This window comes from Tursiops truncatus, chromosome 19 (genome assembly GCF_011762595.2).
Source record: "Tursiops truncatus isolate mTurTru1 chromosome 19, mTurTru1.mat.Y, whole genome shotgun sequence".
In the NCBI taxonomy this organism is placed as follows: domain Eukaryota; kingdom Metazoa; phylum Chordata; class Mammalia; order Artiodactyla; family Delphinidae; genus Tursiops; species Tursiops truncatus.
The window spans coordinates 53,956,460-53,976,845 of record NC_047052.1 but is presented as its reverse complement, the minus strand read 5'-3'; the positions used below and the strand labels follow the sequence as shown (position 1 = coordinate 53,976,845).

General features: G+C 43.7%; 2 protein-coding genes across 3 annotated transcripts in view; both read left to right on the top strand.

The window, feature by feature from the left end:
* The window catches only part of LOC141275655 (uncharacterized), a 52,915-nt gene that overhangs the window by 24,096 nt on the left and 8,433 nt on the right, over positions 1-20,386 (top strand). The gene's annotated exons all lie outside the window — the stretch shown is intronic.
* Positions 621-19,201, top strand: LOC101327038 (zinc finger protein 480-like). 2 transcript variants are annotated; one of them, XM_073796717.1, is made up of 5 exons: positions 621-671; positions 1,117-1,889; positions 7,908-8,392; positions 9,874-10,000; positions 18,284-19,201. In XM_073796717.1, the coding sequence occupies exons 3-5, from the start codon at positions 8,321-8,323 to the stop codon at positions 18,322-18,324; spliced, it is 240 nt and encodes a 79-aa protein (XP_073652818.1). In that variant the 5' UTR covers positions 621-671; positions 1,117-1,889; positions 7,908-8,320; the 3' UTR covers positions 18,325-19,201. The 2 variants fall into 2 exon arrangements, with proteins under 2 accessions (XP_073652818.1, XP_073652817.1); XM_073796716.1 differs by lacking the exon at positions 18,284-19,201 and adding an exon at positions 10,791-18,254.

The window sequence follows — 20,386 nt, the reverse complement described above, 5'->3', positions numbered from 1 at the left end:
TCATTTTTTTTTAAGATTCCACATATAAGCGATATCATATGAAATTTGTCTTTGTTTCTGACTTACTTAGTATGATAATCTTTAGGTCCATCCATGTTACTGCAAATGGCATTATTCAGAGGCAGAGTTTTGTATGTCACATTCTAGTCAGCATCGCTACACAGACAACTCCAGCTCTGGTTTACTTAAACTGCTTAAATTAAATCCAATTGCAGGAAATGTTCCTGGATCCAACCAGCGATCCCTCACCACTGAATTGCTTCAGCCTCACTAGCAGGACTCGGGCGCAACTCACTGGCACAAATAGCTTTTGACTTAAACCGTTTTCAACTTGTTATGAGGAAAACATCTTATTAACATCATAAGTGTTTCACACAACAGTAAGCTTTACGGTTAGAGACAGTAACTTAATCCAGGCAGGGAACAACGCTGCATCATAAAACGCAAAAGACACCCAAGTATTCCTAAAGCCGAAAGCTACGCCTTCGCAGCTAGGCGGAGGGACGCACCCTTCCCCGCCTTCTCCTGGGGCGGTGCAGACCCGGGCCCCACGCCCCGCCGCTCGCGGTAGCGTTCCGCCCAGGCCCCGCCCCCGCCGCTCAACTCTGCGCGTGCGCAGTTGTCAACGGACCCGGAAGCGGAGAGCGCGGAGCGAAGGTCACAGGCGGAGCGTAAGTTTCTTCTTTCTAGTGTAAATTTGCGCTTAACAACCCCCACCTCAACCCATCCTCTGGGTGTGGGAGTCACTACGGACCTTAAAATTACCGCACCTGCCCCTCCGCCCCAAGTGAGTACAGACGTCGCCGTCACAGGGCAGGGGTCGTTTCCCTCTGGGTTTGAAATGGCTTTGAGGCTAGTTCGTTCCTTTGGCTTTTCTTTTCGCTGCGTTTTCCTGGTTAAAATCCTTTACTGACCTCCGCCCCCCCTGTGAAGTCCTCTTCTTTGAGGTGGATTCGCTCCACCACAGCCTCGTCCTCTCGGCCCCTGGAGGGCAGCCCTGGCCGCCCCGCTCCCGTAGAGCCCGCGTCCTCTCCCCCGTCCCGGGATTCTGGAGAGCCCGCCCCTCTCCTGACACCCCCCTTCCATCACGCCCGTCTTTTTTCGTGTCTTCCTCAGGCCGGTCCTTCTGCTCCCCCGGCCTCCGCTTCTTAGTCAGCCCTTCCCCTCACCCCGCAGAGGGGGAGGTGACCTGGGCCAGCCGTGTGACGCTCAGTGTTCTTCGGTCTCAAAGTCCACCCCGCTGGAAAATGTGCACTTCCGCTGGGCGGGCATCTTAATTCAGTCGACATCACGGTAAATATGTGGGCGAGGGGGATCAGGAGAAGCAGAGACAGAGCGGTTGACAGAGAAATAGGAAAACTAAGGTGAAAATAAGAATGAGGGAGAACAGATGGCAACGTAGAGGATGGGTGAGGGCCTGTTTCAATGAGTACTTGGTAAGGATATCAGTGATCTTTTAACAGTTGAAAGTGAGTTCCGTCAGTCAATCTAGTATTGCGTTTTCTTCCCTTTTATGTGATCTGTGAGCTACTAAGTAGATGTGCCTCTCAAGTACCTCTTGTCTGTTCTCTGCAAGTGATGAAGAATGGGCTGGATTGACCTGGAACCTTCTTCCAACAGAGCCCCTCTATTCATGATGAAGACGTTTGCCCAGAGCTTATTTCTAAGCTGACCCCTTTCAGCGTTTTTCCAGGAGGACCACCTTCTTGAGCTCCATACTGAATGCCCAGTGGCCTTCAGTTTGCAGCTTGTGTGTGTTCCTCTCGGGATCCTGTGCCCATAGGTCTCTGTGCCTTTCAGCCCTGTTTGCTCAGGCATGCGTGAAGGAGAGGAGGAAAAATGGAGAAAGTGGAGAGGAGCCTGTAGGTGTCTGCCGGAGGGATACGGAAGTAAGTGTGGGCCTCTAGATGAGCCCAATGAATGGTGTGTGCACCTGTCCCAAGCAGAGTTGTGGGATCGTGGGGTGTGTGGAACTGTTGGCCAAGGGATGCCGCAGTTCTGGCTGGAGCATCTGCAAGTGGGTTGATGGGTGGTTGCAGGCTGCATGGAATGGTTTGGGGTGCTCTAGTGTCTTAGCTCCCGTTTCCTGGGACACAGATGCGGAGACTGAGATTTGCACGCATGGGTTTAATCGAGTAACTCATGATCACACCTGTGGAGGAATGAAGGCAGTGGATTTGGCAGAGAGAAATGTATTCCTGCGATGTTGTTAGAATCAAGGCCTGAGCTGAGCCCACAGGGAGAGCTCTGTATGTAGGAGGATGGGGTGTTGGTCCTAACGGGTGCCTAGAGGGTGTCCCACAGAATCCACGCCACTCAGTGACGTCTGTGGGATCTTTTGGGAAGGCAAGAATCATCATGCATCCCATATAGTAATTACAGGGAAAACCTTCAGAGATCATTTTCTGGGTTACCTTTTGTGTTTTGAGATATTTTGAGTTGCAGCTGAAGAAAGTTCCAGTAGCATTTTGGAAGATACGTAAGAGAATTTGGAGTGTTTTCTTCAAAGATGCTGGGGTCTTGTTGGGACATGTGCATCACTGGAGACACCTCTCTTAGTAGTAGTTTTTGGAGATGACAGTGTTTGTGCTGAGGTCACTGAATGAAAATGTGGTGTCTTCAGTCTAGTGGGTCCTCGAGGGTCTTCATGTGTACTGTTCCATCTAAATGCATGAGTTATTAGGGTTTGGAATGTTTTGTGGGGTTTCATAGTAGGATAAGGGATCATTATGGGGTGTCTTGGGAGTGTCTTGGGCCACATGAGACTTCGTAAGTCTGTATGACTCCAGAAGGGAAACATTGGGTCTTAAGCTGCAGATGGCAGAAAAGTTTCATACGGAGGACCTGTGGGGGATGTGTCTATGGACACAACTTGAGAGGGGCCATAACGCCCTATGACTCGGGGAATGATTGTTCCAGGAATCGGGGGCAGTCAACACCAAGGTGAATTGAAGTACAAAGGCTCATTGTTGGGAAAATGCAGCTTCTACTTTCCTCCTACCAGGCCAGTGGTGGGTTCTCTGCTGTCCTCTGCACATCTGTCCCAAAACACCACACACACACACACACACACACACACACACACACACACACACAACAGTCACAAGGCAGCTGGGGAGCAGATGAGCAAGATATTTTAAACTAAATGCGGAACCAGTGAGAAGGGCTGCTATGGTCTGAGAAGGGAATTTGGAGACAGGAAGGGGAGCCTCATTTGGGGAGTTACAGCCCTGGTATTTGCGGGAAAACTCAGGAGTGGGATGAAGGAAAAGCTCTGTTCATACTCACCAGTGGATCTGGGGCTCAGCAGTTAGTAGAGTGTAGAATGGGGTGAGCTGATGAGGTCAGATGACAGAAAGGAACTTGTGTTCCTACCCAACACACACTCGCCCTTCATACACGTTTCTCTGTTGTGTTCGCTAGAATGGCAGTGCTGGTGGTTTCCCAGGTAGGTGACTTGAGGAAGAAACGTGTTTTCTCTCTTTGTGCCTTGCCTCCCTCAAGTCTTCCAGCTTCCCCTCTACTGTTCGGTTCAGACACCCACTTCCTGCTGTGCTTCTGCTGTTGCTTTGCACAATCCCAACCAACCCAATCAAGTCAGGATTTCAGGCTGTGACCCTCCCACCCCCCGGCCCCACCGCAGCATATGGGATCTTACTTCCCTGACCAGGGATCGAACCTGTGCCCCCTGCGTTGGAAGGACAGAGTCTTAACCACTGGGCCGCCAGGGAAGTCCCAGGTTGTGATTTTTTTTTTTAAGCCAATGTCATTGCAGAGTGAGAAATCCTAGACACTGAGACCTTTTCTCCATCGAGGGGTCTAGGCAGCCGGGAGGCCTCTCCTTTTTCTGCTGATTTTAGCCTCTTTAATTTCCGAAATGGGTCTTGCTCAGCCTGAGGGCTACCCCTTGGTTGAGGTCACTGCGGTCCCGGTTGAGCTTACACTTGCCCTTTGCACTTGTTGAGGGTAAGGGGCATTGTCTGGATGGAGGACCCTCGGCTAGACCCATTTCTGCTGTTCCTGGTCAGCTCCTTCCTCACTCTTTCCAGGGCAAAGGATCCCTGCACACATCTGTCCCCCAAAGTGAAGACCATGCCGGAGGGTGTACGAGTTTCACTCTGTGTTCTTCTCATTAATTTTCTGACTACATATGGAGTATGTACCATAGTCCAGGCTTGTTTTCTCTGCATCAGGGGTAAAATGATAAGCCAGTGGGATACACTCCCCTACCTTATCCAGGCTGTTTTTCCATAATGGAGACAAGCACACCCTGTCACTTACTTACAGCCGTGCAAGTCAGATGCCCCAAAGCAAAGGACGTGTGCACTCATTCTCCTGTGGCCCTCTACTTCCTTGCCCTCCCTGGCATCCCCATCACATCCAGCTGTGCCTCCTCTGTGCTGTCCCCGTGTGGCTCATCACAGCTGGAGAAAGCACACCCCCAGATTGACTGGTCTCACTTCAGATTCCTGGCTCTGTTCCCTCACATTCCCTATGTGTCTGCTCCATGCCTTTCCTTTACAGGCCCTCATAAGTCCAATACATCCTCTCCCATCTTTTCTCTCAAAGGCCCTGTTTCTTCTTCATTGAGCCCCTGGAGCGAAGGGAAGAGATCTCCTCTAACTGGCTCACCCATCTGCCTCAGGGCCTGTGTTGTCTCCTCAGTATCGACTGTGAAGAGTCTGTCCCTGCTCCTGGCTGCGGCTGACCCTGCGATTGTGCCCTTGTTGCCAACTTCACTCTGTGTCAGGACCGCATGGCATCCTTCCTCCACTGCATCATGTATTTGACTTTTAGGGGTTTATTTTCATCAGCATACACAAATGGTGGTGTTGCCCATCTTACACACAAGGACCAACACACACACACATGCCAAAACCTTTTTATGCACTCTACCATCTTTATTTTTTTAAAGATGTTCTATTGGAAGTAGCACTCTTTCTTTTTTTAAAAAAAATTAATTTATTTATTTATTTTGGCTGTGTTGGGTCTTCGTTGCTGCACGCAGACTTTCTCTAGTTGCAGCAAGCGGGGGCTACTCTTTGTTGCGATGCTCGGGCTTCTCATTGCAGTGGCTTCTCTTGTTGCAGAGCACGGGCTCTAGGCATGTGGGTTTCAGTAGTTGCGGCACGCAGGCTCAATAGTTGTGGCTCGAGGGCTCTAGAGCGCAGGCTCAGTAGTTGTGGCGCACAGGCTTAGTTGCTCCGTGGCATGTGGGATCCTCCCGGACCAGGGCTGGAACCTGTGTCCCCTGCATTGGCAGGCGGATTCTCAACCACTGTGCCACCAGGGAAGCTCACTCTACCATCTTTAAAACAAAGCATTCTTGGGCTTCCCTGGTGGTGCAGTGGTTGAGAGTCCGCCTGCCGATGCAGGGGACACGGGTTCGTGCCCCAGTCTGGGAAGATCCCACATGCCGCGGAGTGGCTGGGCCCGTGAGCCATGGCCGCTGAGCCTGCGTGTCCGGAGCCTGTGCTCCGCAACGGGAGAGGCCACAACAGTGAGGGGCCCGTGTACCGCAAAAAAAAACCACAAAAAAACAAAACATTCTTAATTAACTACATTTTCCCCACTACTAAGTACCTTTTCTCTATGCTCCATTTCAGAGCACAATATACTACAAACTTATTTATGTTCTTTGTCTTCAATTCTTGCCTCTAGTTCCCCTGTGAACCCCACCCAATCAAGCTTTCACATCCACCATCTACTGATACTTTCTTTTCCAGAGTCACCAATGACCTCATCGCTCAATCGAATAATTTATTTCCTCTTCTCATCTTGCTTGTTGTATCGGCAGCATGTTGCGCACTGGATCACTCCTTCTTCCTTGAAAGACTGATTTTCTTGAAAGACTGATTTAACCTTTAAAAGTCCGTTTGCTTCAATTTTCTTCTCACTTCCCTGTTCCCTTCTTGCTGTCCTCTGATGAATTTTTCTGAACACCCTGGTTTCTGAACATGGCAGCCTCCAAAAGTTTTAGTCGTTGAACCTCTTCTCTTGTCTACATCCGCTGCCTTTCCCCATCATCTCTTCTCATGAGTTTTCAACACCACTTGCCCGTCTCCCAGTTTGCCCTCTCAAGCCCACATCTCTCCCTTAAAGTCTGGAATCCTGTGTCCAGCTGTCTCCTCGACATCTCTGCTGGGACATCTAACAGGCATCTCCGCCTTAATTTGTCTGAAACTGACTCCTTGAGATCCCTGACCGTGTTCCCCCTGCCGTCTAACACATCTTGCGACACCATCCTTCCTGGGGCTCTGATGAACATTTTGGTATGTATATAAAATATATAAAACACTACATTATGTGTAATTGTTCTAAAATGTAAGATACAAAACTATTAGATGTTTACTTAAAACGAGTGATGGAATACGTGGTTGCTAAAATTCTTTTTTTCTTATGGAAGAAAAATGCTTGGAGACCAAGGCCCTTCATCATCAGCTTCCCCCGGTGCCTCTCTGACCTCCCCTCCCGCCCACCTCCTCACCCTGCTGTAGCCACCCAAGGCTCCTTCCTTTTCCTGGGGTCAAGGTTCCTGCTGTCCCAGGGCCCTCACAGGGGCTGTCCCTCAGACCCAGGTGGCAAACACGCTTCCTCCGCCAGGTCTGTGGTCTGATGTCAGCGTCTGAGTGGAGCCTTCTCTCTCCCATTTAACATGCCAGCCACTCCCTCACCCCCACCTCTGGTCCATAACGCCTGCCCTGCACGTTTCCTTCTGCTTCTTCCCCTTCCATTGGCTGAGTCCTGGTGAGAACCAGGCCTCAGGGGAGAGCAGACCCACAAGGAGGTGTCACACCTTTCAGAATGGCTGTTAGCCAGTGGATAAGAGATAACAAGTATTGGCAAGGGTGAGGATAAAAGGGAACCCTCCTACACTGTTGGTGGGAATGTAAATGGTACAGCAGTTGTGGAACTCAGTGTGGAGGTTTCTTCAAAACTTGAAAATAGGTCAGGCAGACCGCCTAGCAAGGCCATTCTGGCTGTTGATGCAAAGGAGACAAAATCAGTATTTGGAAGGAGATAGCTGCACTCCTGTGAGCATTCCTGCGTTAGTCATAGCAGCTAAGATGTAGAAACAACACAAAGGTCTGGTGGCAGACAAATGCGTAACAAAAATGTGTTACATACATACCATGAACTATTATTATTCAGCCGTAAAAATGAAGGGTCCTGCCGTTTACGACACCGTGGATGAACATGGAGAACATTCTGCTGAGTAAACTAAGCCAGACCTAGAAAGACATACTGTCTGATCTCGCTAATGTGTGGAAACTGAAAAAGTTAAACTCATAGAACCAGAGAGTAGAATGGTGGTTACCGAGGTCTGGGAGTTGGTGAAAATGGGGAGATTTTGGTCAAAGGGGTAAACTTGCAGTTGTAAAATGAGTAAGTTCTGGGGAGCTAGTGTGCAGCATGCTGACTGTAGTTAATTGTAGTGTATTTCTATATGCTTGAACTTTGCAGAGAGAATAAATATAAATAAATATAAATAAGTGTTCTCACCACACAGACACAAAATGGTAATTGTGGGTTGATGGAACTGTAATTACTTGATTGTGATAATTATTCACAGTATACACATCTGTCAGAGGATCACTTTGTATACCTTACATTTACATCATTTTAATTCGTCAGTTACACCTCAGTAAAGCTGGGAAAGAATAAGAAAGTGGGGGCTGTGCTGGGCCTGCCTCCTGTGAGTGGTGCTCAACCCAGGCTCCCCATCAGATCGATGCGGCTTTATGCATAGACGTGCTTTGTACCCTCTGACCAGGTGCCCTCTTCATGTAGTCAGTGTGGGACCAAAGCTCGATAATATTTATGTTGCTCCAGGTACCCTCTGACCAGGTACCCTCTTCATGTAGTCAGTGTGGGACCAAAGCTCGATAATATTTATGTTGCCTCAGGTGATTCCAATCTGGATGCGTCACTGAGCATCAGGACTCTGGGTCCCCCCGTTCCTGAGGGCTGAGATCTGGGCTGAGGGTGAGGGCTCTGCTCTGCGCGGGGATGGATCAGGGCTGGTCTGTGACCTGCAGGGGATCGTCGGGTCCAGCTGAGGTGCCCGCTGCTGCTGGGTACGTGAGGGCCTCACCAGGAGGGGAGCCTGATCTGAAGCAAGGGTGGGAAACTCACCTGTTGGACTCTGTGTGGGAGTTACTGTCCTGAGTCCCTCCTGGGACAGTGGGCAGCAGAGGACCGTCTGTTCCACATGCTGAGGGCTTCCCTGTGTGTGTGGTGGTGACTCAGGAAGGGGGTGTGTTGATTCTAAGCATTAAACAGCATCTTTCCAACTTTCAAGGTCAACCTCTAAAGACTCATGTTGTCTGAGGAAGAAGCCCAGAAGAGGAGGGAGAGGAAAGAAAAGGAGTCAGGAATGGCTGTGAATCAGGTAAAGTCGTATTGTCAATTGATTATTTTGTCTGTCCTTCCAAAATGCCCTTCTTCGGACTTGCCAGTCTTCTCTGATGCTTCAGTTTGCTCAATAAAAGTTTGGTTGTTTTTTTTTTAGCATTCTTTTTGTCATGATTTTTAATTATCCAAGAATTTTTCAACTCTACTATTTTGATAATTTCTTTCCTTAATCTGTTAAATTAATGTGCACCACTAATAACCCTTCCAATTTTGAATCAGTATTTTATTACTGGAATAAACAAACTTGGTTTGGCTTTTTTTAATAGCTACATATCTAAATTTAAATGGATAAAATTATATTTGTATTTTTGAGTATATGTATTTTACAGACATTAAAGCATTATATATTTCTTCATGTTTGTATCTGTTTTTTACTAACCTACTATAGAATAATGTTGACAAACTAAATTAAGTACACTTAGTACATTTTCATTGTCCCAGAGATGTTGAAATACATTGATCAAAATGATCATTTAAAAAATCATCCAAAATATGTTGAGACAGCTGCTCTCATTTTAGTGAATGGTGTGTCTACATGTGTGTGCATTAGTGCATGGATGTGAAAGTCCATGGCTTTTATAAAATGTCATTTTATAAATTTTATATTTTTTTAGCAGTTGAAATTACATGTTAATCCTCTTTTACACTATCCCATTAATAATTTAAATAGTAGCAAAAATGGTAACATTATGTGTAGACACGTATGTATTTATATATGGTTTTTTATGCATTTGCACTTTGTTCTCCTTTTACGTTTCAGGGTTTTTCAGGGAGCCCTCTGTCAGGGTACTTTTCATGCTGTACTTAACTGTTTGATTGTTTAGGTTTGATTAGGGGCCGACCACCTGAGTTCAGGTGCTCGCTGTGTCATTTCTTAGCTATTTGATCTGAGGCGAGTTTCTTAGAGTGTCTGTGACACAGTTTTCTCCTCTGCAAAGTGAGAACAGGTCTTTCTCTAATGAGCTATTATGTCGATAACAAGTTAATATATGTCAAGTCTCAAGCGTGATGCTTAGCACATAGGACGTGTTCACGTGCGTTTCATCATTGTTCTTTGTTATCCTCATCACAATTTTAAGATCCTGATCTCTCGGTAAAGCCACTGTGGAGTCGCCTCTGAAGACACCACTCATGTCCTAGCTCATCTGCATACCAAATACCCTCAATGTGTGGAACGTAACATCTGACACTCCTGTGTAGACAACCCGTGTTGCATTTTTACTTGTATATTTCGTGTATCATCCACAAAAACCAGTAATCCACACTGACTCGGAGGATATCGTAATCTTTTGTGGAAGCAAAGAAACTAAAATTTCAGGCATATAACTTGCTCAAAATGCCTTTACTCACATCTGTCAGAACGCAGTCTTCAACCCGCTTGATCCTCTCTCTTCTCCTTTTATGTGACGGTAAGAACTCTCCTCGTGGCCCCTTGGTGAGATGTATCTTTTGTTTCAGGGACAGGTGACCTTTGAGGATGTGGCCATCACGTTCTCTCGGGAAGAGTGGGAATGCCTGGACCCTGCTCAGAGGGCCTTGTACAGGGACGTGATGTTGGAGACCTACGGGAACCTGCTCTCCCTGGGTGAGGATAACTTCTCTCTAGAAGTTGGGATCTGCCCTTGTGTATATTTGCATTTTCCCTTGTGTGCCTCTTGGGAGGCCCTGTTTTGCTTGACTGACCTGAAAGCCCCATTGACTCAGACGTGAAAAGCTTTATGATTCGACATCAGGAGTTTAAAATTGCTTTTCTTCAGGAATCTGCCCATTTCATGATATACTAGTTGTTCCAGAGCTTCAGTATTTACAAAGCCCAATGGCAAACCCTTAATATATCAAATTTCTTGTTTTCTACCCCTGTGCTTTTGATTCAGTAGTTCTAGGAAGAGAGCTAGATGTCTGCATATTATACTGTTGCCTGTGTATTCAGAAGGAGGCGGTGGATGAATTTGTGAAATGTTTCTCCAGACCCATGTGTAATGTCCTCACTCCTCAGCTGAACAAGGAACTGGGATTCTGGAAACACCACAGGACACCATGTTCCGTTCTTTTTATGAGTACGAATTTCTGTTTCTGTTGTGAATATTGTCTCCATTTTGGAGCAAGGGAAAGAGCTCTGGGCTCTGCAGAGTGAAGTGAAAAATAGCAAAAAATCAAATGAATGGGAACGTATCAGAGGTGCCAACACAGGTCGGAGCTCAGAAGAGCAGAGAGGAAACCTCACCATTAATAGTGTTTGGGAAACTTTCCTTAAGTGGGAGAGTTCTATGGGAAAACAGAAGTTTATTTCTTGTGAACTCTCAGAGGAAATTTTTCTCCTCCCTAACTTACCACTCTGTCCTTCAACATGTAAAATGTGTCTTTTCATCCTTCAGGGGTGCTGCAGCTCCAAAACAGACAAAGGCAGATTTTTACCATGATCTACACCCCGTCATCTGGCTCCTGTGAACTCTTTGGCTCCTTGAGGAGCGTGGGACGGGATGTTTGAAAGGGGTCTCTTTTCCCCTTGGTCTCTCGTTCTGTTCTTGATTCCATCAGACGCTTAGTTCTTAGTCCATATGGATCAGAGCTGACACCTCCACAGTCCTAACCCCTGGACCTTTCCCAGTTCCATCTCCATTTGCTGTACTTAGGAGACCTAATCAAGAGATGAGAAAACACTGGCTGCTCTTCGATTCCATCTGTCACCCCAGAACCTGCATGGGGCTGTCTCAAGCCCTGCCTGCCTGTTCAAATCCCTCCACCCTTCCTCCTGTTCTTCTTTTTTTAAATTTATTTTGGCTGTGTTGGGTCTTCATTTCTGTGCGAGGGCTTTCTCTAGTTGCGGTGAGCGGGGGCCACTCTTCATTGCGGTGCGCGGGCCTCTCACTGTCGCGGCCTCTCTTGTTGCGGAGCACAGGCTCCAGACGCGCAGGCTCAGTAGCTGTGGCTCACGGGCCCAGTTGCTCCGCGGCATGTGGGATCTTCCCAGACCAGGGCTCGAACCTGTGTCCCCTGCATTGGCAGGCAGATTCTCAACCACTGCACCACCAGGGAAGCCCCTGTTCTATTTTTGTCACACAGCTTGGGGGTGTGTAACGGGAGGTGGGTTGGATCATCTGTGATTGTTACTTAGGAATACTGTAAAGACGGTGGACAGAGATATCTTTTTAATCCCCAGTCCTACATGAGGAGCATATGCCAGTCTTTCAGGCTCTTAGCTTGGCATCTGTGGATAGAGCACATGGTCCCTTCTCAAGATCCTACAATATCTGACCCCACATCTTGTATCTTCCTGCCTCTTGCACTACTCTATCTAGTTGGGTAATATAGACTCTTCCAGATTTCATATTCTCTTAAGTTTGCATGAATTTGCCCCTGAAACTTGCTTCTGAAATACACAGTCCTAGGGTCTGAAATTTTATCCTATTTTTTTGCCGTGGTCATCCACCTTTAAGTAACGGACGATTTTTGGTGGATTCTCCTGTGGAGCGGGTTTCCTTGGTAACAAAATTCTTGATGGAGAATACTGTCACTCATATCTTGCGACGTTATCCTGCTACATAAGAAGCACCACTTGAAGCTACTCAGTAGAGTGGTCAGCATGTCCCAGGATACTGAGGTGGAAAGTATCAGGAGAGCCTGACTGATAAGTGTTTTCAGTAATCTTTCCAGTTTGGAGGAGTGTCATGAAAGCATCTCTCAAGGACACTGTGACAATGGTGTTCACATATGCGAATGACCATCCCCTTTGTGCCACAATAAATAACACACGAATTTCTGCTGGGAACATTTGTTATGAAGATCATATGCTCATATCTCTGAGGCTGTTGACTAAACTATTGTCCATACCACATTTTTTATCCTCTGTGTGTGCCATTGTTCATTCTACCTCAACACGTTATTTTGAAGCAATTTAGTGAGGGAACTTATGAAGCTGAATGATACCTTCAGTGAAGTACCGTAATTTGTTGTGTTTAAGCCGCTGCTACTCTTTGTGTTCTCTGTTTCATATTTGCAGTGTGTGTGGGGGGGGGATTAGGGAGTGGATATTGTTTTCTATATATTACAGTATTTCCTCCTTTAGAGTTGGGGGTATGGCTCAGCAGCTGTTTCCCTAAATCCTACACTTAGTCCAGAATATTTTGAAAACATAGTCTCATTAATTCCTTCTACTTCTTTTCACCTGAGTACCAAATATTAAATTTATTACAATTTTTAAGTTGAGATTTTTAATATCTTGAGAATATGTGTATTTTTATTGTCACTCTCTTAATCCCGGGAATACCACTTGATTGCCTTGCCATAATTTGTTATATAAAATGCATTGCTTTTTCTATTGTATGTTTTCAATTTTCTGTACATAATTTGTTGAATTTTATATAAATTTCACTGAGTTTTTATTTTGGGGCATGACTGTGATATTCTAATAATCATGCTCCCTGTCTAGGTTCATAATGTCCATGTTGATATAGTGAATTAATGCTTATATATGCGTTGTGTTTTATAGAAAATTTAGCCCATTTCTTGCACTTTATGAACTTCTCCACTGTTGTTTCTGACACCTGTATTTCCTGCAAAACTTCTAACGTTCTGGAAACTCCATTCCTTTTCTTTTTTTAGTTTATTTTATATTGGAGTATAATTGATTTACAATGTTGTGTTAGTTTCTGGTGTACAGCAAAGTGATTCATTCATACACATATGTAATAGTTTGCATCTGCTAATCCCAAACTCCCAGTCCCTCTTCTGGAAATTGCATTCTTGAGTGAACACTAGAAGACCGTCTTGTTCCCCATCTTCCTTTCATTAGCTTCATATAAAGTGCACCTGGTCCCCGTTGTCCCTCCTACTGGTGCTGTGCTCTTGTCCTCCAGCTTATCTGCTGTGTGTGTTGGTCACCACCTCTGCGCACGTGGGTCTCCTCCATCAGTCTCCACGCCACGGCCAGAAAATGTTTCTGCACGGAACTGCTGTTACTACAGCGCCCATTAATGCAAGTCCTCCCCCATGAGGGCCATTCACCTGTTGTCTCCATAAGGTTACTTCTGTTCTCCTGATGATATTTATGAAGTCTAATTGATTAATTTTAGACACATTGCATATTATTGATTGATTCGAAATAATTATGTGTCTACTAATACATGTTCTTTTTTTTATTGTGTCAAATAACTTTCATAATGTTTTACATCATTTGAGCTTAGAAGAGTTAACATATACCACGTTTTTCTTGTTGTTTGACTATAGATTCAGTTGATGACCATGAGTATTTAAACTCACTTGATTTCTCCCCATTATCCCCCCTCAGCAGCCCCTAGCAAACACCATTCTGCTTTCTGTTTCCATGAAGTTGACTGTGTTTGATAACCTCTCATAAGTGGACTCGTATTTTTTGTGACTGGCTTATTTCGTAACATCCTCAGGGTTCATCCATGTTGTAGCACATGCCGGGATCTGAGTCTTTCGTTGTTTTGCCTGAATAATCACCTTTTTGTGCATTCATCTGTCAGTGGACACTTGGGTTGCTTCCACCTCTTGGCTATTGTGAATAATGCCTCTGTGAACACGGGTATGCAAATATCTCTTCCAGATCCTGCTTTCAGTTTCTTTGTTACATATACAGGGAGATGAAATTGCTAGATCAAAGGTCTCTTAGTCGGTTTTGGCTCCTCTAACAAAGTCCCATAGACCGGGTGGCTTGTTAACAACAGAAATTTAGTTCTCACCGTTCTGGAGGCTGGAAGTCTGAGAGTTGGGTGCCAACACGGTTCAGTTCTGAGGAGGACCCTTTTCCCCATGTCTAGCACAGAGCTCCCCAAACTCCTGGAATTTCCTGAATGATAACAGCAATGGGAGCATCTTTTGGTATAATATTAGGTGTCTTGTCCTCAGTTTCTAAAACTACTTCAGAGCCATGAAGGTAGAATGGGTGTCTTGTTATTCATAACAAACCCCCTTAAGTCACAGCTGAGTTTATGGTAATAAGGTGACTTTTGGAAATTCCCTCAAGATGGGGGGCTGTCACCAGGGGAACCAGCCATGTGATTAGAAGGTTGGAACTTTCAGTCTCACCCCTGATTGGAGGGGTTGGGGAGAGGGGCTAGAAATTGAGTTTGCCTGCCAATAGCCACTGATTTAATCAGTCATGCCTGCGTGATGAAGCCTCCATGAAAACCCAGAAGGAGAGGGTTCTGAGAGGTTTCAGGTTGGTGAACACGTGCGGATTTGGGGAGAATGGTGGTCTGGGGGAAGGCGTGGAAACCCCGAACCCTTTCCCCATACCTTGCCCTATGCATCTCTTCCAGCTGGCTGTTCTTGAGTTATATCCTTTATAATAAACTGATGATCTAATAAGTAACATGTTTCTCTGAGTTCTATGAAACATTCTTAACAAATAAATCGTTGGAACCCCTGATCTGTAGGCTGCTGGTCAGAAGCCCTGGTGACATCCTGGACTTGAGGTTGGCATCTAGAGTGTGAGGTGAAGGGGGCGGTTTTATAACACCAAGCCCTTAACCTGTCGGATATGACTATCTCCAGGTAGATAGTGTCCCAACTGAGTTCAACTGTAGGACACCCAGCTGATGCCTGGACATTGCTTGTTGGTGTGGGGATCCACCCCTACCCCCATGATGGAATTGCTGATCAGACCCTTTTAGAATTCTTGCTATATTCCCAATATTAACCTGTTATCAGATACATGATTTGCAAATATTCTTCCCATGCCGTAGATTGTCTTTTCACTCTACTGAGTGTGCTTTAATGCACAATACCTGGTAAATTTTGATGCAGTCCAGTTTATCCGTTTTTACTTCTGTTGCCTGTGCTTTTGATGTCATGTCTGATAGATCATTGCTGAATTCAATGTCATGAAGGTTTCCTCCTGTTTTCTGCTATGAGTCTTATACTTTTGGAGCTCATGTTTAGACGTATGTGGTGTAAGCCAGTGGTCCAGCTACATTCTTCTGCATGTGGATATTCAGTTTTCTCAACATCTTTTGTGGAATACACTATCATTCCCCCACTGACTGGTCTTGACACCCTTGTGGAACATCACTTGACCATATACACATTGTTTCTTTCTGACATTTATTTCTCTATTCTGTTCCACTGGTCTCTCTGTCCTTATGCCAGTACCACACTGTTTTTGATGAGTGTACCTTTGTGTTAAGTATTTTTTTATAAGTTTATTTATTTTATTTTTATCTATTTTTGGTTGTGTTGGGTCTTTGTTGCTGTGTGCGGGCTTTCTCTAGTTGCAGTGAGCAAGGGCTACTCTTCGTTGCAGTGCGTGGGCTTCTCATTGCAGTGGCTTCTCCCGTTGCAGAGCACGGGCTCTAGGGTGCATGGGCTTCAGTAGTTGTGGCGCACGGGCTTTGTTGCTTTGCGGCACGTGGGATCTTCTCAGACCAGGGCTCGAACCCGTGTCCCCTGCCTTGACAGGCAGATTCTTAACCACTGTGCCACCAGGGAAACCCAGTGTTAAGTATTGAAATAAGGAAGTGGGAGACCTCCAACTTTATTCTCTTCAAGCTTGTTTTTGCTGTTCTTTGTCTCTTGAGATTTTATATGCATTTTAGGATGAAATTATCTATTTCTACAAGAAACACTTGGGATTTTTGCTAGGTATTTGCATTGAAGATGTTGATTGTTTTGGGTAATATTGACATCTTGACAATATTTTATTCCAGTCCATGAACTTGGAATATTTTTGCATTTATTTGTATCTTTCCTAATATTTTTCAGCAATGTTTTTAGTTTACAGTGTACAAATCTTCTTTGCTAAGGTTATGTGTGTTTTATTCTTTGATGTTATTGTCAGTGGAATTGTTTTCTCAATTTTCATTCAGATTGTTCATCGTTAATGTATAAAAACACACTTGATTTTTACATGTTGGTAATATATCTTGCAACTTTTCTGAATTCATTCATTAGTTCTAGCAGGATTTTTGCAGAATCTTCAGGTCTTTCTCCACAATTGATCATATCGGCTGGAAACAGATAATTTTCTTCCCTTTTTCTATCTGGATACCTTTTATTTCTTTTTCTTCCTATTCTGGCTAGGACTTCTAGTAATTTTTTTTCAGTAATATGTTTTATACAGATAGTGAGAGCATGTATCGTTGTCTTGTTCGTGATCTTCCAGGAAAAGCTTTCAGTCTTTCAACATGGAGTATGATGTTTTGGCCATTTAATACATGTCCTTTCCTGTGTTGAGGTAGCTGTTTTGTATTCCACTTTACTGAGTGTTTTTTATCATGTTAACTTTTTTCAAATAGTTTTCCTGCATCAATTGAGATGATTGTGTAGCTTTTTTTTATCCTTTTACTCTTTTAATGTGCAGGTTTACATGGAAAAGTTTTTATATGTTGAACCACCCTTGCATTCCAAAAATATATCCCCCTTGGTCGTGGTGTATAATTCTTTTAATGCGGTGTTGCATTTGGTTTACTATCGTTTTATTTGTGATTTTTGCATCAGTATTCATCAGAGGTATTGGTCTGTGGTTTTCTAGCAGTGTCTTTGTCTGTTTTAGTATTAGAGTAATTCTGTCCTCATAGAATGAGTTTGGAAGTATTTCCTCCACTTCATGTTTTTTTGCAAGTGTTTGAGGAAGATTGGCATTCATTGTTTTTTTTTGTTTTTTTTGTTTTTTTTGCATTCATTGTTTTTAAATGTTGTGTAGAATTCTGCAGTGAAGCTATCTGGCTTTCCTTTGTTGAATGCTTTTTGATTAGTGATTCAGTCTCCTTACTAGGTATAGGTCTGTTCAGTTTTTGTATTTCTGAATTGTTCAGTCTTCAGAGGTCGTGTTGCTAAAAATTTAGCCATTTCTCCTTGGTTTACCACTCTTTATTTACACATAGAATTGCGTATACTATTCTCTTAGAATCCTTTCGATTTCTGTAGCATCAGTTGTAATCAGTTGTAATGTTCCCTCTTTCATTTCTGATTTTAGCTATGAGTCTTCTGATTTTTTCTTAATCTTGCTGAGTGTAAATTTTGTCTCTCAAAGAACCAACTTTTAGTTTTTGTGATTGTGTTCTTTAAATTTTCTAGTTCCTTTATCTCTAATCTTACTCTTATTTCTTTCCTTCTGGAGCTTTGGCTCTGTTTTGGTCTTTTGAGATCTTTTTTTTTTTCCCATCTTTTCTTCCTTTCTCTCTCTCTGCTTTTTTTTTTTTTTTTTTTGAAATACTTATTCACATGATAAGCCAGGATCTCTTTTGTGGACTCCTTTGTATTTTCTTTTTCCCCAGGTCTGTTGACAGATAATCAAACATAACATGGTGTAAATTTAAAGTGTACAGAGTGATGATTTGATATACATATAATATATTGCTAAATAATTACCACAGCTTAGTTAACACATACATCAATTCACATAATTACAGTTTTGTGTGTATGTGTGGTGAGAACATTTAACATCTACTGTCTTATCAAATTCAAGTATATAATTACAGTATTGTTAACAACAGTCACCATGCTGTGTATTAGATCCCCTGAACTTACTCGCCTTATAACTGAAACTGCCAATCCGCAGCCCCTGCAACCACTATTCTACTCTTTTTCTAATCATTTCGCTTTTGTTTTTGTTTTAAAATTCCACTACGTGTGATATAATTGAGGTCATACTGTATTTGTGTTTCTCTCCTGACTTACTTCACTTGGAATAATGCCCTGAAGGTCTGTCCATGCTGGTACAGGTAGCAGGATTTACTACTTAATTTTTTTATTGCTGAATAATATTCCATTGTGTGTGTACCATTTTAAAATTTATTTACATACCGTTGGACACTTAGGTTATTTCCATGTCTTGGCTATTGTAAATCATGCTGCAGCAGCATGGGGGGCAGATATCTGAGGTAGTGATTTCATTTCCTTTCAGTATGTATCCAGAAGTGGGATTGCTATATCCTATGGGAGTGAAACCATGCACCTCAGATTGGGACTTGAACCCACGTGCCAGGACTCGAACCCGGCCAAAACCCACAGTCTTCCAACTGAGATCACACACCTGGTTTCAGGACTTAATGAAGCTCAGGTTCTTGATGTCTCATGGCAGAAAGAATTCAGTGAGAGACAAAGTGATTGGTAAGAAGTGGATTTATTTAGAGAGAAACACACTCTGCAGACAGAGTGTGGGCCATCTCAGAAGGTGAGAAAAGGCACCAGGGTCTGGGGTGGTCAGTTTTTATAGTGGTGGGTAATTTCATAGGCTAATGAGTGGGAGGAGTATTCCAGCTATTTTAGGAAGAGGCGGGGATTTCCAGGAATTGGGCCACTGCCCACTTTTTGATCCTTATGGTCGGTGTTGGAACTGTCATGGCCCTTGTGGGTGTGTCATTTAGCTTGCTGATGTGAGCATATACTGAGGCTCAAGGTCTAGTGGAAAAAGTTGACTTGTCAGTCATCTTGGATCCATTTGGTTCTAATCAGTTTATGTCATGTCCTCAGGCTTTGTCATTCTTTCAAAGGTTGTGCCCTGCCTCCTTCCCTCCTGTTTCATTCTTTTTTTGTTTGTTTTTTAATATTTTGAGAAACGCTCCATACTCTTTTCCATGGTGGCTGCACCAATTTACATTCCCACCAGCATTGCACTGGGTTCCCTTTTCAACACATCCTCACCTCCCCTTATTATCTCTTGACATTTTGATGATAGCCATTCTACCAGGTGTGAGATGATAGCTCACTGTGGTTTTGATTTGCATTTCCTCCTAAGGAAGGAGCTGGAATTTGGGAAGCTTCCTCCCAGTTGTGGTTTTCTGTAGTTTTTATTCTCTATTTCATTTATCTCTGATCTACTTCTGCTAGCTTTGGTCTTTTTTGTTCTTCTATATATATATATATATATATATATATATATATATATTCCACTTATATATATATATATTATACTTATAGGTGGAATATATATATATATTCCACCTATAAGTGAGATCATCAGAATTAGTTTTTATGTGTGACTTATTTTACTGAGCATATACTCTCAACGTCCATCCATGTTGGTACAAATAGCAGAATTTCCTTCTTTTCTGTGGTTAAATAATATTGCATTGTGTATGTCTACTAGATTTTTTTTATCCATTCATCTTTTGGACACTTAGGTTGTTTCTATGTGTTGGCTGTAGTGAATACTGCTGTAATGAATATGGGAATGCAGGTATCTTTTTAAGACAGTGATCTTATTTTGTTCGATATATACCCAGCAGTGGAATTGCTGCATTATATGATAGCGGGGTGTTTTTTTTTAATATTTTGAGGAAATTATATACGGTTTTCCATAGTGGCTGCAACAGTTTACATTCTTCCCAGCAGCGATCCCTTTTTTCCACGTTCTGCTCAACACTTGTTATCTCTTGTCTTTTTTGATGGTAACCCATCTGAGGGGTGTGAGGTGATATCTCACTGGGGTTTTGATTTGCATTTCCTCCTGAGGGCAGATCTGGGTTTTGGGAGGCTTTCTCGTGTTCATTCTCACAGCAGTGTGCTGGGGAGTGAGTGAGTCAAAGGCTAGCAAATCGTCATGATCTTTCGGACACTTTTTGGTTCAGTGTTTTGGGGGTAGTCATTTGTTTGAGTGCTGCAGCTTTATTACTGGTTTCCAGAGTTTTCCCAAAGGATTTTTTCCCCCTTTGGTTGTATATTGTTATTAACTGGGTGTCTCCATGGGGTAATCATTGCCTTGAGTTTATTGGTCTTACCATCTTGCTGGCATCACTCATGCCTTTTATATGGCGGAGATTGTGTTAAGAGATCCAGGATATGAGTTCAAGTAATTAGAGACCCCAGGAAAAGGGACACTATTATTTTTAATACCAAACAAAGAGTCTTAGATTTCTTTTTTAAAAGATTTTATATAAGTAGTGTTTTATTTAATAAAATTCTTTTTTTAAAAAAAAAAACTAACATTATCACATCTTAAAATGCTCAGACCTTAGCAAACACCTCCTGCTATCTTGGTTTCTCCAGACAAACTCTCTGCCCACCC

What these genes read in the sequence shown, in the direction of transcription:
- LOC101327038 (XM_073796716.1), top strand. Translation starts at nt 8,321, where the DNA reads ATGTTGTCTGAGGAAGAAGCCCAGAAGAGGAGGGAGAGGAAAGAAAAG. An exon ending in CAGGAATGGCTGTGAATCAG is followed by an intron (nt 8,393 to 9,873) that starts GTAAAGTCGTAT and finishes CTTTTGTTTCAG; the next exon opens with GGACAGGTGACCTTTGAGGA. An exon ending in CGGGAACCTGCTCTCCCTGG is followed by an intron (nt 10,001 to 10,790) that starts GTGAGGATAACT and finishes TTCATCCTTCAG; the next exon opens with GGGTGCTGCAGCTCCAAAAC.